Source organism: Bos indicus, chromosome 27 (genome assembly GCF_029378745.1).
Source record: "Bos indicus isolate NIAB-ARS_2022 breed Sahiwal x Tharparkar chromosome 27, NIAB-ARS_B.indTharparkar_mat_pri_1.0, whole genome shotgun sequence".
Taxonomy (NCBI): Eukaryota; Metazoa; Chordata; class Mammalia; order Artiodactyla; family Bovidae; genus Bos; species Bos indicus.
Window position 1 is genome coordinate 1,381,963 of NC_091786.1, and position 27,860 is coordinate 1,409,822.

A 27,860-nucleotide genomic window follows, 5' to 3' on the forward strand; every position below is an offset into this window, starting at 1 on the left:
TTTGTCTTCTGTGTCTGTGGGCTCAGTGTTAATGTAGACATATCCTCTGAATAGGTGGAGGGCTTGACTGAAGGCTCGCTCTATGAATTCAAAATTGCTGCCGCCAACATGGCAGGGATCGGGCAGCCATCGGACCCCAGCGAGCTGTTCAAGTGTGAGGCCTGGACGATGCCGGAACCAGGTAAGGGGGGGTGTCTCCTGTATACACAGGGCTGCCCAGAGGAGGGGCCTTTTGTGGTGCAGGCTTCCCAGCCAGCAGATGCTCAGTCCCCCTCACAGGTTCTGACACCACCGCCCCCACGGGCCAGGGCTGGGCATCAGGTGACCTGCCCTGTGTCCAGGCGGTGGACACACAAGCCAGGCAGTGACAAGGGGGCATGTGAGGCGGGAGGCCACCCACCTCTGCTGCAGATTGAGCCCGGCTCCCCTGAGTCAGAGACGCTGTGGCCAGAGGCTGGTCCAGGGCGGACCCGCTCCAGGGGTGGGGGGAGCCCAGCTTCCCGGAGGAGGCGGGAGCCGGGACTGGTGTGGGGCAGCTGGATGCCACTGGCTGTGCGTTTGTTCAGGACCCCCTCCCAGAGCACCCAGGAGCCCGGGGTCTCTGGTTCTGAAGGGCCTCGTCGTCAAAGATCTGCATTTACTCAGAGCTCTACATGCACAGATGTGTTTTCACAAATTCACAAAGACTGGGCGTATCCAGAGAAACTGATCCAGCCCATCAGGGCCTGTCAGGGTACCCAGTCTGTCAGGGTCCCTAATGCAATGGTTACTATGCTCACGTTTTGAACAAAACCAAACAACATAAAACAGTAAACCCAAAGTTGAAGCCTAAAATATCAGAAATTCTGAGGCTCAAAATTTTCAATTTTGGGGCCAAATTATATTGCTTTTTCCCTTCTTTTTTGGGCAGGGAGGGAGGAGAGTGGTTTTAGTGATATTAATTTTTTCCCCTTAGAAAAGTCAGTGGAAGAGAAAGCTGTGGAAGTTCCCTGAGGCTGTGGGGGTTTAGAGTGATTAGTCAGGGCGGGGCTGTGGCCCTTCCCGCTTTCACTGCTCAGGGCTCCTCTGGACCTGGGTGGGGGGTCAGCCCCACCCCAGCGGTGCTGTCGCAGCGGGAGGGGTCCCCTGGTGGTGGAGCAGGTGCCTGGTCCCTGGGTGAGTCCTGTGATGCTCGGGTGTCCAGGCAGATGTGGGCGGGTACCGTCCTGCACGCCTTTCTCTCTGCGGGACGGGCCTGCGGGTCCTGGGCGAGCGTGGGGACTCGGGCGTCTGTGCGCTTTCAGGCCCTGCCTACGACCTGACGTTCTGTGAGGTCCGGGACACGTCCCTGGTGCTGCTCTGGAAACCCCCAGTGTATTCGGGCAGCAGCCCTGTCTCTGGCTACTTCGTGGACTACAAAGAGGAGGACTCTGGAGAGTGGCTCACTGTCCACGAGACTGCCACACCGCATCGCTACCTGAAGGTGACACAGGCCCCTCAGGCCTTGTCTTCTGGGGAGCGGCTGTGTTGGGGTCTAGCCCGAGGCCCCTAGGGGCTGGCATGTGTGACTGGGTACCCCTCCTGCTTGCTGGGGGTTCTGGACTGCCCGCCCTCTGCGGACCTGCGCAGCAACTGTGTGTGGGGACCGTCTGCACAGGGCAGCTTCCTCTCCCTGCTGCCGCACAACCACCCCTGACGGTGCTGAGACCTCACGGTCCTGGCTGCGTGGATGTACCGTCCACAGTGATGACTGGAATTACGTCTTTTCACACTGACTCTGTGTTTTATTTACTCGATTCATATGATTGCTGGTGGACGTCTATCTGATAAACACACACACATACACAGTGTGAACACATCTGAAGAGTTTATTCTCCAAATGTTTCTATTTCTAGCTCCGACAGTAGTCACTGGGGTCAGGTCAGCGGTGACAGGTCAGGTCAGTGGTGATGAGTCAGTGGTGACAGCTCAGCAGTGATGGGTCAGGTCAGTGGTGATGGGTCAGTGGTGACGGGTCAGGTCAGTGGCGCCTGCTCAGCGGTGACGGGGTTGGGTCAGTGGCTCAGACCTGAGGCCCCGCCCCTGGATCTCGTCTCCCCTCCTGATCCCCTGACTTCCTCTGCATGGCTGGTTGACCTGGAAGAACATGATATTTATAAAAAGAAAGCATGTTCGTAATAAAAATGTGACGAAGGATGAAGTCATTTTCGTTTATCGGTTCACGTGTGTCTTTTCTTTCATCTCTCAAGGTGTGTGACCTTCACCAAGGAAAGACCTACGTGTTCCGTGTGCGGGCAGTGAACGCCAGTGGGGTGGGGAGGCCCTCGGACACCTCGGAGCCGGTGCTGGTGGAGGCCAGGCCAGGTGAGACTCGCCCGCTCAGCTGGCAACAGGCAAGACCTCTCGGTGGGGTGACCTGGAGGGGGGAACAAGTGGGCATGTGGAGGGTGGGCAGGAGGATGGCGGGACTGTCGTGAAAGGAGTGGTTGGCGCACGTGGTAAAGGATGACTTCCCTGACGTACCACACGCCCCGCCACCCCAGGCGGAGAGGGGCACGTGAGGTCTTCCCGAGGGGGTGGGGGTCTTCACTGGCAGCGGCAGAACAGCAGGCAAGCGGTGACGACGGTGTCTTAGGTTACGGCTGAGTTTTGATCAAAAATTATAAAGCCTCTGGTAATCGTCTTGGTTACAAGTAGTCAGAGCCTAGCTTATGGGCCCTTGGTGGGGAAGTGGTTCCGAGGGTGGGAAGTGAGCTCCCAGAACACGAGACACGCCGGGAGGGGGCCCCTGCCTCCCAGAAGGCGTGGAATCGGGTGGAAGCCATGGCATCCCCGGAGGTCTCCCCTCCCTGAGACCAGCGAGGCGGGGTGTTCCGCCTCTGGCTCTGTCATCTTGGTGAGGAGGGTGTCAGCAAGCTCCCAGCTCAGCCGGCGTGTCTCCTCCGGCTCTGACCCCTAAGGGACAGCTGTGAGTGGCCTGTGTGGGGCCAGGTGTCCAGCTGCATCCAGGGACAGAAGAACGGGGTGTGGGGGAGACCGCTGTGACTGTGCTGCCCAGGCCCAGGGGTGGAAGTGATCAGACCCCAGGGGGAAGGACCGAGTGTCTGGACTTCAGGGGTGCCGGGTGCAGAAAAGGACGTGGACAGAAGGTGATGACGGGACAGCAAACCTGTCCTCCTCTGCCCTCCGTCACTGCCGAGGGCGTGTTGGCCGACATCCTGGGCGGATGGTCAGTGAAAACCGCTGATTCGATGTTGCACGCGCTCTGTGCCGGGCCACCCCTTCTCCAGAGAGAGCCCGGGGCGGACGCCGCGTCCCTAAGTGCTCCCGGCTCCTCGGCAGGCACCAAAGAGGTCAGCGCAGGCGTGGACGAGGAGGGCAACGTCTACCTGAGCTTCGACTGCCCGGAGGTGACGGACGCCTCCCACTTCACGTGGTGCAAGTCCTACGAGGACATCGCAGATGACGACAGGTTCAAGGTCGAGACCGCAGGGGACCAGTAAGTTCCTCCCTGGGCCGGCCGGTGTGACCCGCTAGGAGCACCTTCCAGCACAGCAACTCATGCCCCGGGCTCTCTCCCCTTCCAGCTCGAAGCTGTACTTCAAGAACCTGGACAAAGAGGACCTGGGGACATACTCTGTGTCGGTCAGCGACACGGATGGCGTGTCCTCCAGCTTTGTCTTGGATGAGGAAGGTAACACCTGCGGGACACTGGCTTGCCTTTGGGGTTTTTGTAACACTTTGAAAGATTGATGCTCATAGAGAAAAGACTTACTTGCTCAAAAAATGTGTGTGTCTTTGCGTGAGGCTAAGGATGGGGAATCTTTTTTAAATCCAAAAATTATTTTGGAAATTACACAAACTCTTGAGTTTCTACTCTAGCCACTAAGTAAATCACTGGTCCGGGAATATTTTATTTATTGCTCTCTATATTGCATTTATTTGCCTCCCATTTGTGTTTTAGAGATGAGTTTTATTTACATTTCATTAGTTTGGCAAGTACCAACTAGAATATTATAAATAAGTCCATAAAACTAATGAGAGGCATGCAAAAAAGCTTCCCTTTCCTCCCAGCACTGACTAATTGGATAATCAGCTAATAAAAGAAAACACACATATGGATGTATGTATTTGTGTGCACGAGATAACATTTAATTGCCATAGTTAAGATCCCTCTCTGTTTTACAAATAGCAGACGGCAGAAAGGAGTGAAGGAAGTCAGCTCATCACGACCTGGTGAAGAGCAGCCCTTCTCTTAGGCGGGTCCCGAGGTCTGAGTCCCCAGGCACTGAGCCAGCCTTAGGAGGAGGCTTCCCCCTGCCTGGGTTGATGTTTCTTGTGTCTGTGATCTAGAGGGGACTGCATAACTCTGGGTAGAAGCCTCAGATCTTCATGTTGGGTCTTTAAAGGCTTCCGAGTGCCTTAGAGTCCTCAGTCAAAAATGCCATAGGTTGCTCATCTAATCCTTTCCTTATCAGCTGGCAGTTTGTTTGCCACAGCCAAAGGGGTGGTCTCAGAAGAGGGATACAGTTGTGGGGGGTGGAGGCTAGGACGGGAGGCGGGGCTAGGACGGTGGGGGGCAGAGGACAGGGTCTGAGGATGGCAGGCATGTGAGGGTCCTGTGCAGACATTGGGTAAGTTGTGGGGAGCCCCTGTGATCTGACGGGACCAGCAGGAGAACAGCAGAGCAGTGCACCTTCTCTGCTTCCTGGGGTCCCCAGCAAGCAGGAACAGGCTGGAATCTGCTCACAGGCCTTCTAAGCTGCCCTTTCTGACCCCTATGTGGTGGTCTTCAAACAGCCTTTTATTTGCAAAACATCCTTTAAGAATTCTGATAAGTGGTGTACTCCTCTGCTCCATTTGAGAGTTTGAAGACATTTCACCTAAATTTTAAATCATTGCAAAGGATGAACGTTTCCAGTACCTTTTATATTGTATATGGACATCAAGTCCAGTCAGGCAAAACCTTTATGCTGAAGCTTTAGGTCATCTGATGTATGGAAGTTCCTGCTGTGAGATCTGCTGTGAGACCTTTAAATCAGCTGTCCAGGTTGAGTTACTTCTGGTCACAAGAAATCTGCTTCATTGTTCGATTCAAATGCTGTGCTGTGCTCAGTCGTGTCTGACTCTTTCTGACCCCCTGGACTGCAGCCCACCAGGCTCCTCTGTCCATGGGATTCTCCAGGCAAGAATACTGGAGTGGATTGCCATTTCCTCCTTCAGGGGATCTTCCCTGCTCAGGGATCGATCCAACCTGAATCTCCTATACTGCAGGCAGATTCTTTACCCCTGAGCCATTGGGGAAGCCCAAAGGCTGGAATGGATTTTCATACAGACCTCTGTAACCATGATCTCATTTCTAAATTCTAATTTTAAGTAGAAAGGAAGGAAGGTGAAAGAAATTATTTAGAACCTTCAATTTTCTTAACTCATTCTTGAGACTCTTAGGAGCAATGTATTGTTTGTTTTTTTTTTAATTTTTATTGTTTAGTTTATTATAATTTTTTTAAACTCATGAAAATACACCACAGTGAAATTCTGGGTAGGTGAGAGAGATGTTGAAGCAGGACAGTCTGAAAGCAGAAGGAAAATCACAGACCAGCATGTTCTCGGTGAGCCAGACTGATTTCATGGAAAAGTTCCTACGGAATGAGAGGATGTGGAAGTGCAGCCCTCTGTGTCACCCTGTGCAGGTCGGCCTCTAGTCTGGTACACAGCTGCCCTCCCAGCCCTGCACTCAGGACCACCACCCTAACCAGTCCTAACACACCCCTCTAGGAAGTGGGTTGTCTCAATGTGAGGCACCACTGACTTCCTGCGGGACTTCCCAGGTGGCGCAACTGGTAAAGAACCTGCCTGCCAACGCAGGAGACATCAGAGATGGGGGTTCAGTCCCTCGGGAGGATCCCTTGGAGGAGGCCCTGGCAACCCACTCCACTATCCTCGCCTGGAGAATCCCATGGCCAGAGGAGCCCAGTGGGCTGCAGTCCATGGGGTGGCAGAGAGTCAGACACGACTGAAGCGACTGAGCACACACGTGCACTGATTCCCCAGAGGGACTGTTCACAGCTCGTGTTACCCCGTCTCCTTCTCACTTCAGTTCTCATTTCTTTCACAGCCTCAAATGAAATCCTGATGATGTCGAATCTCTGTTTTGTCTAGCTTTGCTCTGGCTTAAAACTTCTGAACATACAGGTCAAAACCACTGATGCTCTTTGTCTTAATTTCAGAGCTGGAACGTCTGAAGGCCCTGAGCAATGAGATCAAGAACCCCAGTAAGTGGGCCTGGATCGGAGCAGGGCCATGTCTGTGACCTGTGCAGCCCTGGGGGGGCCTTGCCTCGTGTGGCAACTCACGTGCTTGTCACTGTGTGGCTCAGAACAAGTAGTGGCTGACACTGTAACCGGCAGTGATTTTCACTGCATACCATGTTTTGGATTTTGGGTTGAGTGTGTCTGCTTGATCCAAGTGAGAATTGCACCAGGTAGGATCTTCAGCTGCGGATTATGCTGAATTCAGACGGAATATGTCTGTGGTCCCTGGGCCCTCAGGGAAGCAGACCATGCATGCTGAGGACCCACGGGTGTGAGGCTTTGATTGCAGTGCCAGGCTAACTAGAGTTGTGTTTCTTAGTTTTGGTTTTCATAATCAAGTCAATGCTCAGGGGTTTTTTACATTTTCAAAAAATGTAATACTGAGGATTGAGATTTTCCTACAACACGAAACTCTTCTTTCTCACTGGGATTCACGCACTATTGACTTGGTATTTCTTGTCTTGCACTAGCTATTCCTCTGAAGTCAGAATTAGCTTATGAGATTTTTGACAAGGGCCAGGTCCGCTTCTGGCTCCAGGCTGAGCACTTATCCCCAGACTCCAGCTACCGCTTTATCATCAATGACAGAGAAGTCGCCGACAGCGAGGTGAGTGTGTGTGAGCGTGGTCTCTGGCTTTGGAGGCTTCTGGGTGTGAACGGGAAGGTCAGCTCCTGAAAGTCGGCATTCTGGTTTGTTTGCATCCCTTTTGGGCTGTAGAAGGCTGACGAGGTGGGTGAGAGAAGGCTGAGGCTGGCACTGTTCAGAGCTTTGGTCTGGGTTTCATGAGAGATGGGGAGGTCTTTAAATTCAAGCCTATTACAATTAAAAAACAACGACCTACATTTTAGAGACATTAGCTTGGTGTTATGGAAAAGTTCTGGTTGCACGGGGTGAGCGATATGCTCCACAGATCCATTTATTTCCTCTTCATGGGGGTTTTGAAGGCGGATATTTTTGCCCTGATGGGAGCAAGGCCTCCCTCACCCTGCCCCAGCCCCCAGAGCTCCTGTGGGAGGCGACACCAGGGAAATTAGTGTCTTGAGCTTGAGCTTTAGGCTGCCTCCGGGCGAATCTGGGCCAAGAAAATGCATAGGATGCTGTGATGCAATACTTTGTCCTTCTGCTGCTTTTATTTGTATAGAATGAAGCTTACGAATGTTAGAAGGTTCCTGTTTTGCTTGTGGAATATTGTTTCCATATAAGTCATTCTGTCTAATTACTACAGCACAACCCGGAACGCAGTTAAAAGCCGACCACTTGACTGGATCCCTTCCTTACTGTTCAGTGGTGCCCTGGGGGTGTCTGTAGTCCCGGCGTCCTTACCTCCTCTGTCCTCCTTGCGCTTGGTACCCACTGCTTTGTATCTGTTCAGCAATCCCACTGAGTCTCACTCAGGCGCCTCAACCATCTCTGCACGAGTGTGAACGGGACAGCCTGGGAGGTGGGGTCGCTCACTGTCCTTCTGAGCCGGGCTCCTCATCCCTGGTCTGACGCCTATGTCTGACGGGTTTTAGTAAAGCTTGGTTAGATGGATGTCCCTCAGGGAAACGTCGTGTGTGGACAAAGATCCTGTGAGTTTCTTTCCCAGTCCATCTTCCCCTTGAGAATAATGACGTCCTTGAAGGACTGTACAAGCTGGGGGGTGGCTAGTAAGCAGAAAGCATGCAGCTTCCTCTTGGCTGCAGAAGAGCCCACAGTATGGACACTGTGCATAGAAGAGCGTCATGGTCGAGGTAACTGGAAACATTTTTTATGAGCAGAGATCATGTAGGCGTGCAATGGAATTTAATGTAATTGTGCTTTATCTGCAGAGTATATTTTGATTAACATTTCCTACCTGCTGTGGATAGCTGACTTTAAGATCGGCATCTTTGCTATATGGCTCATCTTTTGCAATAGGGCTGTACTATTTCACTGCCTTAATTAGCAATCCACAGGTGACTTTTCTGTATGGAGATTGATACTGTTTTGTGAAAGTCACATAGAAACCTGTATTTATGGCCCCCATAAAATCATTGAACTTCATCTCACTGCATAATGGCGGTTGCCAGAAGCCTAATTTTTTCACAAACCTGCCCAGACCCCATGGTGCAGAAGCTAAGAGAATGTAGAAGGCCTGGGTTGCTGAGAATCTCATTGGTGAGAGAGGTTCCTTTTCACCTCTCAGGGCTAATTAGAGTAGGTTCCTGCAGGCTGCTCCTCACAGATGCTTAAAGGGAGCAAAAGTCTGACAGAATCAGAGCGGCTCCTTGAAATTTGCTCCTGGTTTGCAAAAGCAAATACTCAGAACTACAAAGACACTCACGGGCCCCACAAGGTACTCTGTTCAGCCCTCAGCCTGCTGCCCCTTCCTTGTCCAGCCCCCCAAGAACCACCCGAGTCTCCGGGAAGGAGACAGGTCCCATGCACTCCCTGTGATCAGCACCATCTCCCAAAATGACCACCCTCAAAAGTAATCTGAGCTCATGTGTCTCAGAAAAATACCTAAGCCATCCTATACAGGAACACAATTTCCAACTGTCAAGGTGATTTTTTTTATGTTTACTGGAAGTTAAGGCCCATGAGCATGGGCTGGCTTGATTCAGTTAAAGCCCGAAAGTCATCTTTGGTCAAGGAGAACCTGAGGCATCACGTTAACCCCTGGGACCTCACACACTCATTCTCTTTTCCCCGTGGTTGGCAGCTTATATTCTGCAAATTGCATTTGAGTGCCCTCTGTAGCCTAGACAAATGACATATAGCCTTGCCCTCCTGGAGGTTATCCCAGAGTGGAAGAAACACAACTTGAGTCAGAGGATGATATAGAAAAAGTACAGAGCGTGTTAAAACAGTTATGTGTGAGCTAAGTCATTTAAGAGAGAAAGAAAGTGAAGTCGCTCAATCGTGTCCAACTCTTTGCGACCCCCCCGTAGCCTACCAGACTCCTCCGTCCATGGGATTTTCTAGGCAAGAGCACTGGAGTGGGTCACCATTCCCATCTCCAGTGGATCTTCCTGATGCAGGGATCGGACACTCAAGTTTCCTGCATTGGCAGGTGGGTTCTTTACCACGAGCGCCACATACAGTGAGTGCTGATTCTGAGAAGGAGCTGTTAGAGCCTGGAGAATATAAAGGAGATTCCCAGAGTAGTGGGTTCCTGGGTTCTCCTCAGGAGGAATAGTTTGGGGAACAGGCGTGCCCTGCAGCCTTCCCGAGGGAGAGTGGGCAAGGTGTGGACTGGAAACCAGGCGGGGTGGGCTGACTGAGCGGAGTGGCCGTGGACGGGGCATCTTGGAAATGCACTTGGATAAAACGGAAGGAGGGAGAAGGCAGAGGGGCCTCCTCCAACACCAAGGGGGGAATTTGGAGCCAACCCTTGATGCTGAGGGGGCTGAGCTTAGGGACACTGAACAAAGGCGCTCTTTCACTAACATTTATCTCGGCGCTCTTGGGACGCTGGCATTTGGAATCCACAATATGAATGTCAGCTGAGAGAGGAAGATGAGCATCCTGAAAATAGATGTGCGTGATCTGTCAGGACGTGGCTGATCTTATGCAGTTTCTATTAGTCGCCTACAGAGAGAAGTGTGTCCTGGTAGTGTGGTCAAAGTGAGGGTCGTCAGAGGAGGGTGTCTCTAATGAACGGAGTGGCCTCCCCTGGTTCCCGCCCTGGGTGCTGACCACAGATCCCGAGCGGCGACCCTGCTCACCTCGCTCCAGGCCACGCTCTCCTGGGACAGGTCAGGTCCAGGCAGGGAAGCCTTTGCTTAAGTCCCGGCTTCCTGCCTCTGAAAGGAGGCAGGAACGCCTGCAGGAAGCATCACCGGCAGAGGTGGCTGTGCCTTTGTTCACTCTGGGCGTGGAGCAGGGTGAGGTCCAGGCTGAGGGAGCAGCCTTCTGCTATTGCAGTGGACGCCCTGGGGAGCCCATCCTGGCACCTTGGCCCCCTTTCCCTGCCCAGCGGCTGCGCTGGAGACGGTCATCCCTGTGCTTGTGCCCCTCCTGCCTCTGACGTGCTCAATGGCGACCTCGAACCCAGGGTGGAATAACTCGTGGCCCATTAGCAACCACACGGGATCGGAGCACCTGAGGCTCATCACAGGCGACGAGGGTGGAGTCTGCAGACTGAGCCCTGGGCGGGCTGCGCCAGGAACGGTCCCCCTGAGGCTGCCCAGCTGGGGTTGCAGAGTCTGGAGACCCTCAGCCCTGGTGCCAGCGTGGTGATGGGGCAGGGGCGACCAGTCGGGAAGCTCTCACGGTGTGAAGGTGGTTGTGTTGCCGTCTCTGGTTCTGTGGTCACACGGGTCCCAGTGCATCCCGCTCTGCTCCCCATGTGCTATCTCATGGCGGTTGCACATTCCCAGGGCGTGTGCAGAGTTTCTGCTGGATTCGAGTGTAGGTTGCTCCTCACGTAGACCCAGGGTGTCATCACCCAATGTCCCTTATTTGATCTTTGCTTCACCAAGAGGTTCAGTGGATGGAATTTCACTTTCTGGTTTTGGGCAGCATACTCCTTTAAGATACAATAGTTGAGTGACTGTCAGATCCCAGAGGGGAAGCTTCGGGAAGGCATTTTCCCTTTCGGGAAGGTGGGATTCTCACCTCCCCTGTGTGCTCCCAGACACACAGAATCAAGTGTGACAAGTCCACTGGCATCATCGAGATGGTGATGGATCGGTTCACCATTGATAACGAAGGCACCTACACCGTGCAGATTCAAGACGGAAAAGCCAAAAGCCAGTCTTCTCTGGTTCTTATTGGAGACGGTACGCTATGTGGAAGGTCCTTGTATGTCCATAAAAGAAAATTCAAAACAGATTCTTCTGATTTGAGAGAAGCATGTTTATTTCATTTCTGTTTTTTTCCCTTAAATATTGGATTTAGCATTCAAGGCTGTCCTAAAAGAGGCTGAATTTCAAAGAAAGGAGTTCCTCAGGAAACAAGGTAGGTGGTCGGCTGGCTCCCCACCACTGGCATAGACGAAGGTGTAGGATTTGAGTATTTGTTTGGAGCAGATCCTGTCTGAGGCCAGACGGCTAACTGCAATTTTAAAATGATGGAGAAGTCAGATCTCTTCTATTCTGTAGAAGTTTGGACCCTTTCTGTTCCTTTATTTCATCTGTGCTTTTTTCTTGCTTCTACTTGAAAAGCCCTGGCATCTCTTGTTTAGTGTTGATGTTTTCCTGCAGTGACAAGGAAAGGGTGCCCTCGTTACAGGTCCATATGAGTCCAGTGATTGTAACAAAAAGAGGAAAGAATGGAGGGAGGCAGTGAGGTGGGGGCTTTATTAGGAGAGATGGAGAGAGGGCCACAGACCCAACTCCAATGCCCAGGAACTTGTTATTTTACTTAAAATTGTGTGAACTTGAACTTTTAGATGTAATTGTTCAGTTACAAATAATATATTTTAAATACATTGTTTTAAAAATGCATATTATCAATAACTAGATATGAAGGAAAATAGATAAATTTTAAAAACTGAAATATAGCCCAGGGGTTTATTTGAAAAACACTTTTATACAGAATTTCTGTTGTTTTTTTAAAAAGGTTAGAATACAGATTTTAAAATATAAAAATATTATTTTATTGTTTTTATGTTATTTTTACTTTTCATAGACAAAAATATTTATTTTACCTATTTCTACCATATGATTCTTTAACTTTGTAGAATGTATTTATATGGAAGAAATTAAAAAATACTTTCTAAATCTGCTTTGTATTTTTGTGTTGAATGTGTTATTAGCATATGACTTTTACATTAGGCAAAATGGTATTTTCTACAGATATATAAATTCATCTTTGATTTCAGATGCTATGTAAATAAAATATCACATGTTGATATGATTGCTAGGTCAAACTGCTTTTTCTTCATCATACTTAGATTAGTTCTCCTATTTCAAGGTTTTTATAGGCTATGCTGGTGGATGTTTATTCAGACACGTGCCTTGAGAAGAAATATAGTATTTCATTATTCTTCTTTCTAAAGGGCAGTAGCCGTCAGATGTCAGTAAGCAGGAGAGACTGGGCAGCGTCGTCCTGTTGGAAATAGAGATTTTTGTACCAGGATTGCACATGCTGAGGTCAAAGCCCCGAAGATTAGTTTTATCAAGTTATTTTGGTTTCAGACTGAACAACTACTTTCTTCTGCCCCGAATGCATTTATATGTATGTGTCTGTGTATACATTTTTCTCCTTTTTAAAAACTTTCTCCCCTTCTCCCCCCAGGCCCGCATTTTGCTGAGTATCTGCACTGGGATGTTACAGAAGAGTGTGAGGTTCGGCTTGTGTGTAAGGTGAGAGATCAGTTCCACCCAGAAGGGAGTGACAATCGGGGAGATGGTCAGATCACACGCGTGTGGTTTTATATTATTTATAAATTTAAAATACACTGCTCACAACTTGTCTTTATTATGGAAATCGTCTATGAACCCAAAGAAATTTACACCATCTGATTTCTTGGATTAGAAGGAGGAGGAGTCATTCATTCTTCCTGTCGGGGCTTAATTATTTCAGAAGCTGGAATTTAGAAATGTATTTACTGTTGATAGAATAGATAGCTTTCCTGTGAGCTTCCGTCTGACACTGTCTATAATAAAAGTTTATTCACTTTTTTTAGGTCTGTGATTTGAAATCAGAAAAGACTTTTTTCTCACAAGCTCCAGCAATTCACGTGCTCAACATAAGACCCCTGTCTTGTAGGTTGCAAACACCAAGAAGGAAACAGTTTTCAAGTGGCTAAAGGATGATGTTCTGTATGAAACGGAGAAGATGCCTGACCTGGAGAAGGGTGTCTGTGAGCTGCTCATACCAAAGGTGTGTGTGTGTGTGTGTGTGTGTGCACGTGTGCGCATGCTCTGTCATTTCAGTCATGTCTGACTCTTTGCAACCTTCTGGCTCCTCTGTTCATGGGATTCCCCAGGCAGGAATACTGGAGTGGGCTAAAGAAAACAGAAACAAGGAAGAAAAGTCTTTCAAATCTCTTGCGAATTCTGCCTTATCTCCCAATTTGCATGCTGAATGTCCATGGTTTGCAAAGGAAACGTATTAGCTTATACTAGGTTTTATATCATTGCAACAGTTTTACATACGTGTCGGGTGTGTTTCATTTGCAGCTGTCGAAGAAGGATCACGGTGAATACAAGGCAACCTTGAAAGACGACAGGGGTCAGGACGTGTCTACCCTTGAGATAGCTGGCAAAGGTAGATGAGAGCCTTGTCCCTGCTCCCCAGGGAGGTCCACCTGGCCAGCAGGATGGGTGTGAGATGCGGGTGAGGCGTCCTGCGCCCTTGGGCATATTGTGTCTTTGGTGGCAGCGCAGCAGAGGGCAGGCTTCTACTCCTGCTGTGCTCAGAGGCGTTTGAGTGAGTTGAGAAGAACATTACGCTGGGCTTTTCTGAAACGCCATCTTCGTCCACCAACAGGAGCCAAATCCTGTCCTATGATGAATGCGTTAAAATGATTGAACCCAGGATGAGGTGGTTGAGTTAAATGCAAGGTCAGATGAATGTTGAGCAAAATGTCCTTGCTCCAGGTTTAAAAAATGGAGAAATTAGGATTTATCACCACATAAGCCTTTCATGGATACACATTGCCATTTTAATATTTCATTTTTCAACTGAACATCCTGCTTTCCAGTATCAATTTAATTAAACGTGAAAACGCTGCTGATAAATTAGGCCTGTAACTGTGCACTTCCTCCTTCCTTTCAGTGTATGAGGATATGATTTTGGCGATGAGCAGAGTCTGTGGTAAGTAAATGCCTTCTAATTTTCAAGTCATTTCGGGGCTAGACTCTCTATTTCCCGAGAAGGGCATTTTCCACAGCTGATGGAACCACAGCACATCTGTGAACAGGCCCAGATTCAGTGGCAGGACAGCGGCTTGTGGATGACAAAGGCATACAGAAGGGGCTTTCTGGAGGGTCAGGCTAACGGCCCACAGAACAAGGGTCTGTTCTTAGTGTCCCCAGGGCTGGAGGTGATGTGTGGCTGCAAAGCAAATCCGTTGTGATAGAGTTAGGGTCCCTTGACCTCCTCACCCTTGTGATAAGGAATCTGGAGGGGTGACTTTCAAGTTCTCATTCAGAGGTAAAATTCTGTAACTGTGGATACAAACAAACCCGTTATAAGAATCGATGCCAGAGTGACAGTTCTCTGCATGGAGGACGCTGTGTGTGTGAACACACACGTGAGAACATGCTGTTGACACTTCTCTACGTTCCCACCTGACTTCTGAGGCGGGAACAGAACTGGAGCCTCAGACTCCTTAGTGAAGTCGCAGCATCTCATCACTGTGTCCACGAGGTGTGCTAAGGCACCCCATGTGCGTCTTCTGCGTCTTGGGAGAGACCACGGTATTCAGACGAGAACTCTGGTCCCGGGGCAATTGTGCGACCTGCTGTCACCAGCAGAGTCCTGGGGAGCACCGGGGTCATCTCATGTCCCTAGTTCAGGAGCCCAGGCTTCCTTCTCATATCCTTCAGCATTCCCTCCTCTCGCGAGATGTGTACTCTAGGATGCGACCCATCCAATTCTTTCACATTGGTAATCCTCCAATTTCACAAAAATGTCTGAGGTGTAGGTTCTCTAAAGGGGGCCAAACTTATAGTGTGTCCCTTGATTTTTAATACTTAAGAACTCTGAAATGTCTAATCAAATAAGAAGCAATTGTGGAACAGAAACACCAACGGCAGAACTCACTTTTTGGTGTGGCGACTGCAAAGATTAAATACGTATCTGGTTAAATTTTGTCTGATAAGACATAGATGCTCTTTAAATCTTCAAAGTCAAGGCTTAGTAAGGATGCAGTTGAGATAAAGTGGAGGATAAACATAGGACTTCCGCGGCGCGTTGCCCCGGTCAGAGTCAGCCCTGGAAGCCAGGCTCTTGTTGTCTGATTACCCGGGATGTGCATCCCGCCGTCCCTTCTCCCCGTGGCGGCACAGTTGCTTATCCATAGATTCTATCTGAAGTGAGTCAACCCGGCTGGTGGTGTGGGGCAGGGTGTAACCCCGTGCAGGATCGATGAGGAGCACAGGGACATACCGGCACCCGGATCTGAGCTGAGATATTTCCCAGAGCCGCTCTCCTGCCCGGCTGTCCCACGTGCGTGCTCAGTCACCGCAGTCAGACCTGACCACTCTCCTCTGCCCCTGCGTCTTACAGACGGTACCAGTCCCCACTCCCTGCTTGACTGGAAACCCTTCTGGACACGCTGTCATTTACTAACCCTATCTGTAGTCTGAAAAATGACCCTCCTCTTTACGCTCTTCTGTTAAGACTGCAGCGTTTCCGCATCTTTGTGTTCCAGGATGTGCGGCTTGCTGCCCTCTGCGGTTAGTCCACTCCGCCCCCCACCACAGGGTGAAATGTGCGGAGAAGCACGATGCAGAAAGGGGTTTAGAAAAGCCATTTTCTGGTTTACCTTCAGGCAGGAGCAGAGTGAGGACTCCAGAGGCCATGGGGTGGGGCGTTCAGGTAGCTGGCTCTGAGCTCAGAGCCCTGTGGAGGGACTCCCACCGGGGCATTGTTGATGCATTTCCACAAGACGTGTAGGTGACAGAATGCCTGGGGGTTCTTCCCTTCAGGGGGTAGGAAGAGGGAGGGGAGGGGTGTGAGAAGCTGGATGTGGTCTTGCCCACTGGGCAGGCCCGTCGGCATGGGGCCCCGTCTGCACTGGAGGCTTGCCTGTGGTCTAGTTGTAAGTGGACGCTGTAGTAGTGGCTGCATGGACGTGGTCGGGGATGTAAGGAGCCCCTCGGGAACATTTTCTCGGGGCCATTTGAGTCACTTCATGCCTCTGTCAAAGAGATTTTCAGGTACTTTCGGTGTGGATGTTAGAACACACTTGGGTGAGGATGTTTTCACGGGGATGTGGCTGGGCTTCCTGGCCCAGGGCCAGCCTGCTCTCACCCAGCACAGACCGCTCCCCTCAGGTCTGAGTCTGCTCTATCTTCTGCAGGAGCCTCTGCGTCTCCACTGAAGATTCTCTGCACCCCAGAAGGAATAAGGCTTCAGTGCTTCATGAAATACTTCACTGAGGAAATGAAGGTGAACTGGTACCACAAGTAAGTGTCCACGTGCTGTGGGCCGCGGCCCTGCGTGTCCACAGGGTGGTGCCCGGGGCCCATCGCTGGGACACGGGGCTCCTGGCCAAGTCCTTTTGAGACTTGGCAGTTTTGAGACGTAATGACAGCCGTGGGCTCAGGGCGGGGCCATCTCAGAAATGGGGGAGAAGGACAAAGAGAAGTGCTGAAGGTGCCGGAGATCGAGTCCTCTGCTGTCTCCGTGTAGACGAGGGTGGCTTTGCTGGTGACACAGGTTTTGTCGGCATCTGGCAGAGCTAATGGAAAAAGACTATTCAGAAACCACGCTCCAGATTTCCAGTCTGTTGCTTTCACATTAGATCAATTAAAAAGAAAGGGCCAAAACACACTTAATAGTACTTAAGAGAAGAAAGCAAGTGAAATCAAGCCCTGCACACAGCAGGTTTCTGTTTTGACATCTGCTGCAGTTGCCTGTCCAGGTAGCCATGCTCGCTCATGGCGGTGGGCCAGGGCCTGCCCCCGGCCCCTTGGGGTCTGCCCTTCCGACCCTCCTCCCCAGGCTTATCTCCAGCACACTCGTCAAAGCTTCAAGTCTGTCAGGAACAGGACCAAGTTCAGGGTTACTGTCCCCCGGGCCTGGCCTCCGTCGGGCGTAAGTGGGGACGGTGGGTAGTCTGTCTCTAACCTGAGGACACGGGCAACGTTTCAACCTTTCCAGACCACGTTTTCAGTGACGTCCACAAACCCAGACCTTCTGTTCATCAGCGGACAGGACCCCAGCGTGTTCACACGTGCCTTACAGAACCTTGGCTATATGTCACTGTTTGATGATCACGTTCTTATTTGACAGTAATTGGAAACACAGAGAATAATAAGCATTTGTTGAAATACAGCCTGCCACTGGAGGCTACAGGGCCCACTTAACAGAGTTGGGGTGCCCGAGGGAGACTCGTCCTGGGGACCCGGGCATTCTGCGCCAGTGGGTGATGAGAAATCAATAGAGAATGATGAGGATTTGGTGAAACGTGCACGTCAGCAAGGCCGATTGTTCTGTGAGGAAAATGCTGAGTAAGACATCAAGGGCCACTTAGAGGAAGGCGGAAACCTGCTCCTGAGGACTTAGAAACCCACAAAGTGGAGTCAGCAGAAACGTCCTCTGGTAGGGGATTTTTTTTCTCTTGCTGGAAGGTGAAATGACTGTGATGGGGGAGGGCTAGACCTCAAAGTGTGAAGTACTGGCTGCTGAAGGCATCGAAGCAGCAGAGCCACTGAAGCGCCAGTGGCCTCTTTACAGAAGGAAACAGTCAACGCTGCTTTAATCCCAGAGTGTGGACTTTAGCTCAACTTCGGAGCTTTGCTCTGAGGCCCCTGAAGTCTCAGTGAAGCCTGGGGCTCCCGGGGGAGAGGAGGTTCGGGGCGACCCTGCTGCCAGCCCACCCCTGCAGGGACCAGCCTCCTGGTTGCTTTCACACAAACGGGCAGACACGTGTAGGCTTTCGCACATCTGCCTCTTTCTCTCCTTAATGTAAGATGTTTTAAGATTACTTGGGAATAAAGGGATTCAGTCAGGTTTTGTGATCAACTAATAAAACCAAGGAGGCGGTTTTATCCAATTTGGCCCACTTAAGTCCCCAGGCAGTAAGGAACAGACAGTCCTTTGAGCCAAGGTCGCGGTCAGTGGGTGACGGTGACAGTGAACTCTGCTGCAGCTGTGCTGCTCCAGCAGGATTGGTCTGCCTTCTTCTAAGGTGACAGGTTCCTGGAACTGCTGTGGCAGGAGGTGTGGGCTGAGCGTGGGGCTGCTGGCCAGGGAAGGTTCTGGAGGCAAGGGTTCATCTGGGGATGGAGCCAGGCCAGGGGTGGTGGAGGGGTGGGTCTGCTGCAGACGGGGGGCTTCCTGTGTGTCTGGGGGACAGAATGTGTCCCCAGTCCAACAAGTCGGTAGGGCTGTGACCATGGGGTGGGGGCAGAGGTCAAGTCTGGGCTTGGGATCGGAGACTGGAGCTGGTCTCAGGGTCACGCTGGGCTGGGGACGTGCTGGCCCAGGGGCCGGGGGTTCCTACAGGAGACCCGGTGGGCGGCAGGGCTCCAGACACGTGTGGGCAGGCTGCGTGTGGTCTGGCGTTCGGTGGACACCCCCTCCTTCAATGCCGTGTTCAGCCTTCGTCATGGCTGAGTCGATGCTGGGTATAGTTCTCCCTTCGTGATCAGGTTGTTTTACTCGGCATGATGTCCTTGAGGCCCATCCATGCTGTAGTGGGTGTCAGAATTTCCTCCCACTCCATCGTGTGGATGGGCCACCGTTTGCTTATCCGTCGTCTGTCCCTGGACACTTGTTTCCACCTTTGGCTGCTGAGTCATGCCTAGTGAATCTTTGTTCCAGTCCCTGCTGCCCATCCTTTTGGTTACATATCCACAGAATCATACAGTGGATCATACGGTGATTCTGTTTTTAATTTTTTAAGTAGAAAAATAAGTCATGGCCTAGAGGATTTGATAGTCTATGTGTGGCCAGCAAGCAGATGTTAAACCACAGTGTATCTCTATGAAGTAAGTATCAGATTTAATTTCGGAAGGTTTTCAGAGCTGAGCTGCTGATGTGGTTCGTAAATGTACAAGATCCAGAGACATCTACGATGACATCGACTCTACAGCTTGGAGGAGGCTCCCTCCGAAAGATGCCCAGCATGCCCCAGAGTGTCTCACGTGCAGTGTGAGATTGTAAGTCGAATGCGTCCTGTGACTTTTCAAAGGGATGCTAAGATCACATCGAGCGAGCACATGAGGATCGGCGGCAGTGAGCAGATGGCCTGGCTGCAGATCTGTGAGCCCACGGAAAAAGACAAGGGGAAGTACACCTTCGAGATTCTCGACGGCAAGAAGAACCACCAGCGCTCACTTGACCTGTCTGGTCAGGGTAAGATCATTGTTCTCTGGCCCCTGGTAATTTTGTACTAGGGGATCAGGGTACGCTGGATGCTGGAAAGGAAACCACCAATTTTACGATTTTCATTCAGAGAGGATTACTTCTGAACCAGCGCTTTATTCATTCAGCTATTTGTCAGTGTTCACGAAACAAATTCAGGAGCCGAGAGAGTGGGTGAATAAAAGCCAAGCACATTCAAACGCTCACTAATGTGCAAAATATTGCCTTGCAGCTTTCGATGAAGCATTTGCCGAATTCCAGCAGCTCAAGTAAGACTTGCATGTTTGTCCATTATTCTGGGGGCCAGGGGACCAGGCGTCATTTTGGTTGAGTGTGGGGACCTCTGTGGATGCCTCACTGACCCCAAAAATGTGAAGCTCTAGGAATTGGGATAAGTTGGCAATTTAAGCCATTCCACATCCAGAAGAAGGCGTCCTTCTAAACTGTAAATGCATCTAACAGTTAATTTTAGAGTTATAATGACCCTGGGTTACCTTAAATGAATTTAAATACTGAATTTCTGAAATAGGCATAATTATAGCCACACGTCATACAGAGCAACGTTTAAAATGTTGGACGTTTAGTTTCCTTTTAAAGGCGTCATATTTTTAGGGCAGTTTTAGGTTCACAGCAAATTGAGAGGAAGGGACAGAAAATACCCGCCCCCTCCATGCGTGGCCTCCTCACTCAGCACCCGCATCACACCGTCCACGAGTTACAGCCGGTGAGCCTGCGTGGACAGGCCACCGTCACCCCGAGTCTGTGGGTCGTGTTAGGGCTCGCTCGTGGTGTTGGACAGTCTCTGGGTTGGGACAGACATATAATGACAGGTATGACAGCTATACTCACAAGAATTCCCCTACCCCTGTGCTGGTTGAGGGGCCCTTCTGCTAGGATCCCACGGTCTGCAGCCTCCTCAGACTGGCTTCTTTCACTCAGTCATAAGCACCTAACCTTCTTCCATGTATTTTCATGGCTTGAGAGCTCGTTTCTTTTTAGCTGATTAATATTCCATTGCTCAGAGCAACTTTTTAAAGAATGACTTGGGATTTCTAATCTGTGTCTCAATTTTAAAGCATCTTTAAAGCCGACAACAGTCTTTGTCCCACACTGAGTTATTCAGTAAATATTTGTTGATGGATGAATGCATAACTGAGGTAAATCAGAAATCAACAGTTTCAAAAAATATCTAAAAATCCCCAATGCAATCTGGTGAAAAAAGAAATCTCTTCACCCTGCGAGTGCGGATGGCAGGCCTTTCTGTGGGTTTCAGCAGCTGGAAGGCAGGGCGGAGGGAGGCATCAGAACTCTGTTCGTCCCTGTGACCTGGATTATTCTTGGAGAAGCTCTGTCTCTAGTAGACCTCTTGAATGTGTGACGCTTTAGTTGACAGCATTTGCTCATGACTCTTTTTTTCTCTCCCCTCTGCCCTCTTTAATTTTTAGGGCTGCTGCTTTTGCAGAGAAAAGTGAGTACATGCTTGATTACAAGCACAGTACACTCTTGCGGGTGGGGGTAGAGGGTCCGTATTTTAGAGCACAGAGTGAGCACAGCAGACCCGCCTCACCTGACGAAGCCCCAGGGCTGCCCATGCCCCCTCTTGCCCCCAGCTGCCCACCCCTGCACCCTGCAGCCCGATGCCAGCCCCCCCTTCCCCCTTGCCCTCCTTCCTGCCCCACCTCCCCACCACCCATTCTGTGTCCTTTTATTCACTGCTCACTCAGGAGTGGACACCTGAGGATACGCAGGACAGGCTTCCAGTCCTGGAGGCAGGGGTGTGCCAGGCATGCGGGGGTCGGGGTCAGGGGCAGAGGGCAGGACAGAGGGGGACAGAGGCCACGGCCTGTCCTGGGGTTTGCAGGGAAAGGCAGGCAGGGTGGGGTGAACACGAGACTGGCCCGTTCTAGTGATTTCTCTGGGCTTTGGGCTACAGGGGTGTTCTGAGCTGCCAGGCACCTGGCTGGGGTGATCCAGGCAGATGAGTGTCCCCTCCGGGGGCAGGGCAGGTGGTGGAGGCCAGCCTGGCTGAGGGGTTGGCACAGGTTGTGGGCGACTCCTGGCGGGCCCTTGGCGAGTGGGGGGGTATCTGCCCACCAGCTGGGATTTCAGATGTCAGAACATCATGGGAGGCAGAAAATTATACTATATATATATATATATATATATATATATACACACACACACACACACACACACACACACACACACACACACACACACACAAAACACTGCCCTTGCAAAATCCTCTCTCCAGAGGCCAGGCCCTTCCAGCTCCTGAAAGAATTCAGGAGGACGTGGTTTGCCTGGTGTCGTGGCCAGGGTGAACCTTCATCCTCAAAGCCCCGCTCAGTCTGAGCTTCTAGAGTGTTTCACAACCTCCCTTTTCTGCCCACCACCCTGCCAGCCCCTCCCAACACGGAATCACACCCCTCCACACAGACCTCAGCCAGGGACCCCAGCCATGAGCCTTGTCAGGCAGCACCCCCACACCTGAGCCCCTCCTGGCCCCTGGGTGCCCCAACCCCCAGGAACAGGCCCACAGATGGTGTTCTCAGCCGAGTTGCTTTCCTGTTGCAGATCGTGGCAAGGTGATCGGCGGCCTGCCTGATGTGGTGACCATCATGGAGGGCAAGGTGAGGGCAGGGGGTACCCGGAAGGGCAGGGGATCCTCATGCAGGCCCTGGGTGTGCGCTGGCGTGGGGGGTCCCTGCATCCTGCTGGGTCTGGGCTGCCTCTGCGGACCTTATCTCCTCAAGGGACAGATGTTGATTCTTCTGAATACACAGGGCACCCCTCCCACCATGGGATACCTTCCGTGCTGTGTCTGAGGCTCCTGGTGTCTCCAGTGGTGCCTCCATATACAAAGAGCATGTTGACCAAATAAATGATGGGTGGGGCAAATCAATACCTGGGTGGGGCCGCAGGTCCAGCCACACAGAGCCCGCCTGACTCTTCTTTCTCTATCTCCCCCTCCCTGCCTGCTCTTCCCCCAAGACCTTGAACCTGACCTGCACGGTGTTTGGGAACCCTGACCCAGAGGTAGTGTGGTTCAAGAATGACAAGGACATCGAGCTGAGTGACCACTTCTCAGTCAAGGTGGAGCAGGGCAAGTATGTTAGCATGACCATCAAGGGCGTGACCTCCGAGGACTCGGGCAAGTACAGCATCCACGTGAAGAACAAGTACGGTGGCGAGAAGATCGATGTGACGGTCAGCGTGTACAAGCACGGGGAGGAGATCCCCGACGTGGTGCTGCCCCAGCAGGCCAAGCCCAAGCTCCTCCCCGCAGCTGCCCCCTCACCCGCCCACTGAGGGGCCAGGGGGCCGTGCCATCGCTGTGGGTGGCGTCCTGTGTGGCCTGACAGCCCCTCGCACGTTGTGGTTTTATCTTGGTGTTCTGTTGTTAGTACTTTCGGTCCTTCTGAGCAGAAGAGCGGGTGTTTCCCCGTACAACTGTGTCTGCAGGCACTGGACAGCGTGGGCTAGGGGTGAGCTGATGCCTCGCTGGGGTGTTCTGTCCATGATGCCTGCAGGCCTGGGGGCTCTGAGATGCTGGGGCTGTCAGCATATGTGCCTCTTGCTCTCTGCTTTCTCTCGCTTCAGACAATAAAACTTCAAAAGGCAACTCTTTGTGTCTCTTCTGTACCAAGCAGTTCCCAGCTCGTCATCCTGCTTGTGTCCCCGATCTGGTCTGGTTAATTGCAGGACTTGGGGCAGCTTCACAGCAGGAGCCGGCGGGCCACGTGCCCTGAGGAGCTGGGCGTCCAGGGTGGAGGGGGGTCCAAACTCTCACATGGGTCCTGTTCCTGCAACTTCCCGCAGGCAGGACACCCCAGCCAGTGAGAGGCCTCTGGTTTCCTAGGATTCCACCTGAATCCTTTCCTGAAAACCCCCGCCGCTTTCCCCAGTCAGTAAACACGGAGTGAAGCCCAATCCTGTGCTGACCCCACCTGCGTATCCATTCTCAAAACAGGAGGAGCCCTTGAGGGGTATTTATGTCCGGGACAGGCAGACAGTGTGAACGATGGCCGTACTGTTACTCAGGCTTGAACGTAACTCTTCTGCCTCCTTCCGAGGGAGACAGATGTGCTGCTGTCAGGAAAACATGTGTTTTTTTTCCCATGAAAGGTTTTTCACCTAGGAGAGCAGTGAGAATCCACATGTGAACATTAATGACATAGAAAATTAAAAGCCATAAATACATTGAGAAATTAAATTTCATAAAAGTGCACTCACGGTAATGATGGCGCAAAACAGATGAGCAGACACACGTTTGTGACTCGTCTGAAGGCGTCTCATTAGCAGGGGGTATTTATGAAAGCGTCTTTTAAAAAACTGATTCAAACAATCGTTTAAGTACATAAAGGTAGGTTTGTGTGTCTGTCGATGGGGAGAGCATCTGTAACTGGGGAGCGAGGGCTTTGCTTCTGCGTCAACGAGAGTCGTTTCCTGTGTCTGCGGTCCTGGGCTGGTGCCTCACAGGGCTGGGTTCTGCAAACACGGTTTCCAGCAGGCGTAAGAGCCGCGTTAGGGCCGTGACTGAGTCGTGACCAAGAAGGGGAGCTGGACCGCTTCTCCGTTTTTACGGAAGGCAGGCGGCCACGGAGGTCAGCCCAGCAGGCTCTCCTGTTCTTCTCCAGGGCCAGCTTCTCAGCGGTGCTGGGTTTTGCAGCTTCCATGGGCTTCTCTGGCCTCAGTGCAAACCTGCCCCTGATTCGGTTCAGCCCCACCCCTGTGCCTTGCTCTCCACTGGGAAGGTTTCCGCAGTTCCAGCTCAGCGTGAAGGGCTGAGATAACCTAGTTCTTAGACATGTTCACTCTCAGCCTTGAGGGTACACTCTCCACAATAGGTTAACGAGAAAGCAGAGAAAGCCCTGCCAGCCAGCGCCTGTGCTGGGGCTCACCACCTGTAGATGGCACTCGGAGAGAAGGTACTGAACACAGCATGCCCATCAGCGTGGCCAGACCAGACCCGTCTTTCTGATGCAGACATGTTGCTTAATGAATGGAAGATTATTGAGGGCGTTATGCTCGCCCCAGAGGCAAGGACAGGTCCAGAAAATTACTGTTTCCAGGAAATAGCAGGTCATTTTGAAGGCGATAATATAGCCTCTTAATCTTCACGTGATACACATTACAAGGAATAAAACATACCGTGTGAGAGGTTACGAGGCTCTTCTTACACCAGCGAAGCCATAAAAAGATGTCATCTATCTATGCATTAAGTTGGGGGTATGGATTTTAAATATTCCGTGTTTCAAAGAAGTATGTCAAACGCAGCAGGCTCCCTCATCTTTCAAAGCAGTAAATTACAGCTTTGGAACTTTTCCCATTAAAGCCGCCGGCGCTGCAGGGCTGTGGGGCGGGAGTGGGACTGGAGGACCCGGAGGAGCTTCGGGGTCTTCGGGGAGCCGTGTGCACCCAGCTGCCCTTGTCTGTCCTTGAGCATTTCTCAGCGGTTGTTCTACCTCTTGATTTTTTAAAGGACTTTCTTACAATGGATGTTTGGGAGAGGAAGCTGCTGGTTGGCGTGAGCAGCCCTCATCATCTTCTGTTTTATAGTGTTTTATAGGGTTCATTGGGAGGGGGCATCTGCTTTTTATTGTAGTTGCCCCCTTGGATGTACAGTTAAATAAAGAAATGGAACAAAAGTGTACATATAATCATCTCTTTTTTTGGCTTAAAGTAGTTGAAAATCCATTTAAACATCATTTAAGCATAGGACTATACTGGCATTTTATCACAGACTTATGATGGTATTTTTAAACAAAGGGGGCATACAAACAAGGCACATTTAAGGGCTGTGTTAAAAATGACGGGAAGATGCAGCACCCCACTCGGGGCTGCTCCGGGACGCCAAGCACACATCGCAGCCGCTCTCCTGTGTCCTGTGTATCACTCAGCCTCGACTCAGCCTCGCCACCTGTCACACTTGCGATCGATCGGCTTTTGTTTCATTCAAGATGATGGCTTCTCCAGTAACCAGACCTCGCTTCTTTCACTGCTTTTAATGCATTGCCCTAGAAAAGCATGGGGTGGGGAACAGAGCTGAGGGGGCACGGGGGTTAGTCCCAGCTCTCTCAGAACCAGCTACCCAGGAGCCCTGGAAAAGCCTCCATCCGTGTGTGCCCAGTGCCCTCACTGTAGAGGGGATCCCGACAAGCCTCCATCCGTGTGTGCCGTGCCCTCACTCTACAAGGACCCCGACAAGCCTCCATCCGCATGTGCCCAGTGCTCTCACTGTAGAGGGGACCCCGACAAGCCTCCACCCGCATGTGCCCAGGGTCCTCACTGTAGAGGGGACCCCGACAAGCCTCCACCCGCATGTGCCCAGTGCCCTCACTGTAGAGGGGACCCCAACAAGCCTTCATCCGCATAAGCCCAGTGCCCTCACAGTATGGGGGACCCTGACAAGCCTCCACCGTGTGTGCCCCGTGCCCTCACAGTATGGAGGACCCCGACAAGCCTCCACCTGTGTGTGCCCAGGGTCCTCACTGTAGAGGGGACCCTGACAAGCCTCCACCCGCATGTGCCCAGTGCCCTCACTGTAGAGGGGACCCCAACAAGCCTTCATCCGCATAAGCCCAGTGCCCTCACAGTATGGGGGACCCTGACAAGCCTCCACCGTGTGTGCCCCGTGCCCTCACAGTATGGAGGACCCTGACAAGCCTCCACCTGTGTGTGCCCAGTGACCTCACTGTATGGGGGACCCCGACAAGCCTCCACCCATGTGTGCCCCATGCCCTCACTATAGAGGGACCCCGACAAGCCTCCATCCGCGTGTGCCCAGTGCCCTCACTATAGAGGGGGACCCCCAGTTCTCCAGCCAAGCGCCATCTGTGTGCCTTAGGAATGCCCTGAGTGGCCAGCTCCCTGTTAGCCTCAGGCCCCGCCGTGGTGACCTCAGCTTCTGTCTCCTTCGTGACATGTTCTGATAGGCTCTTGGGGTTTTCAGTCCAAAGTTTTCTCCTTGGAAACTTTTCGACCCTGCCCCGGGGGGTCCATGCTTCAGGCTGTCTCCTCAGGTCCTAACTGAACCATCAAGATTGTTTAAAGAAAGAGGTCAGTGCCAGGGGACGGATGGCGGCCAGAAGCCCAAAGAGCGAGAATCAGGGGAGCAGGGGCCCCGGCCTCGCCCGCAGCGCCCGGAGGGTCAGCAGGCGTTTACTAACTGCTGGAGGGTCAGGACCCTGGGGGCAGCAGGGTGAGAGGGGCCAGGGGCCAGGGGTGAACCGTGGTGCTGGGTGAGGAAGGGGCACGGTGTCCAGAGGGCTGGTCCCCAAGGGCGGGCACTGCAGGATGGCCGGTCCCCACGGGCGCGCTCCAGGAGGGCCATGCTCGCTGCACTGGGTGGCCTGGAGTGCGCAGACTGCCCTGCCCCGTCGGGACTCCAGTCAAGGCTGCCGTCTGGTGGCTTTTTTAGATGCTCAGCTCTTCCGTGCAGTGTAAGAAAACACACAGGTACATCAGTCCACACTTTCCCTTCTAAAGATGAACAGAAGGAAAAAAAATGACACCCAACCGTTTCCCTGGCTATGCCGCTGTCACCGCTCAGCCTCGCACAGAAATGACCCGTCCCGCCTGCCCCCCCGGGTCTCGCACACTCCTCGCTGCCCCCCTAGGACCCGGGGCCCTGCCGCTCAGTGGTCACTGCCTGTGCTTCCTGTTCACCACACATGTGCACCGAGCAAGAAAGCGGGGAGCTTTGCGCTTTTTCCAGTACGAGTTCACCTCCTCGGCAGGAAGTTCCTGTGTTCGGTGTACCAGCCGGCTGCCCTGTGAGGCCTGGGAGCCCGGCCAGCCCACGCGCCCAGCTCCGTCTCCCACACGCCCAGCTCCATCTCTCCCAGCTCCTCGGCTCCTGCCACCGGGGCCTCACAGTCCATTGAGAAACTGCTGTAAGAGCACGTCTGCGTATTTGCAGGAAGAATTTTTTTTACATTATCCTTGTCTGTCATGTTTCTAAATGGGCAGCCTCAGGGAGTATTTGTATAAAGCTGGCATGCAAAGACGTGTTTTAATTAAGTCCAAGCCTTAAAGGATGAGGCAGGGGATGTGCGCCCCCACCCACGCAGATTCTCATGTGGGATGCGGCATTTGTGGCTGTGCAGTCATCTTAGATTATGTTCTGGGCACAAATATGATGTCTTGTACTGCTGTCTGCTGTGAGCTTTCTGTACGGGACACAACGTACAGCTGGGTGGTGGTTTCTGTAGGGAGATGATGCCTTAATTTATCAAACATCATACACTTTACCTAAATGATTTCATTTGTTACTCAGTCTCCATCTTGGTTACTCCTCTGTTGATGAATACCATCCTTGAAAGGCTCTTCTCTTCCCTGAAGCTGTGATGGATTCCAGAAGGAAGAATAATATCATTCTGTAAGGGGCAAGCAAGGGACCTCCCAGGTGACTCGGTGGTACAGAATCTGCCTGTATTGCAGGAGACACACGTTCCATCCCTGGGTCGGGAAGATCCCCTGGAAGAGAAAATGACAACCCACTCCAGTATTTTGCCTGGGAAATCCCAGGGACAGAGGAGCCTAGTGGGCTACAGTCCATGGGGTCACAAAAGAGCTGGACACAGGAGGGGCAGATATCATGGAGCAACCTG

At 51.8% G+C, this 27,860-nt stretch overlaps 1 protein-coding gene across 1 annotated transcript in view; it reads left to right on the top strand.

The window, feature by feature from the left end:
* The window catches only part of MYOM2 (myomesin 2), a 63,864-nt gene extending 40,994 nt beyond the window's left edge, over positions 1-22,870 (top strand). Inside the window, exons 19-37 of the mRNA XM_070781757.1 lie at positions 55-181; positions 1,284-1,462; positions 2,229-2,343; positions 3,322-3,478; positions 3,567-3,673; positions 6,210-6,254; positions 6,764-6,900; positions 10,895-11,039; positions 11,158-11,217; positions 12,499-12,566; positions 12,973-13,086; positions 13,386-13,473; positions 13,984-14,022; positions 16,235-16,340; positions 19,073-19,236; positions 19,478-19,514; positions 20,691-20,713; positions 21,823-21,878; positions 22,240-22,870. Coding sequence (XP_070637858.1) covers positions 55-181; positions 1,284-1,462; positions 2,229-2,343; positions 3,322-3,478; positions 3,567-3,673; positions 6,210-6,254; positions 6,764-6,900; positions 10,895-11,039; positions 11,158-11,217; positions 12,499-12,566; positions 12,973-13,086; positions 13,386-13,473; positions 13,984-14,022; positions 16,235-16,340; positions 19,073-19,236; positions 19,478-19,514; positions 20,691-20,713; positions 21,823-21,878; positions 22,240-22,557 — 2,085 coding nt within the window. The 3' untranslated portion in view covers positions 22,558-22,870. The remainder of the gene's footprint in view (positions 1-54; positions 182-1,283; positions 1,463-2,228; positions 2,344-3,321; positions 3,479-3,566; positions 3,674-6,209; positions 6,255-6,763; positions 6,901-10,894; positions 11,040-11,157; positions 11,218-12,498; positions 12,567-12,972; positions 13,087-13,385; positions 13,474-13,983; positions 14,023-16,234; positions 16,341-19,072; positions 19,237-19,477; positions 19,515-20,690; positions 20,714-21,822; positions 21,879-22,239) is intronic.
* The last annotated feature ends 4,990 nt before the right edge of the window (positions 22,871-27,860 follow it).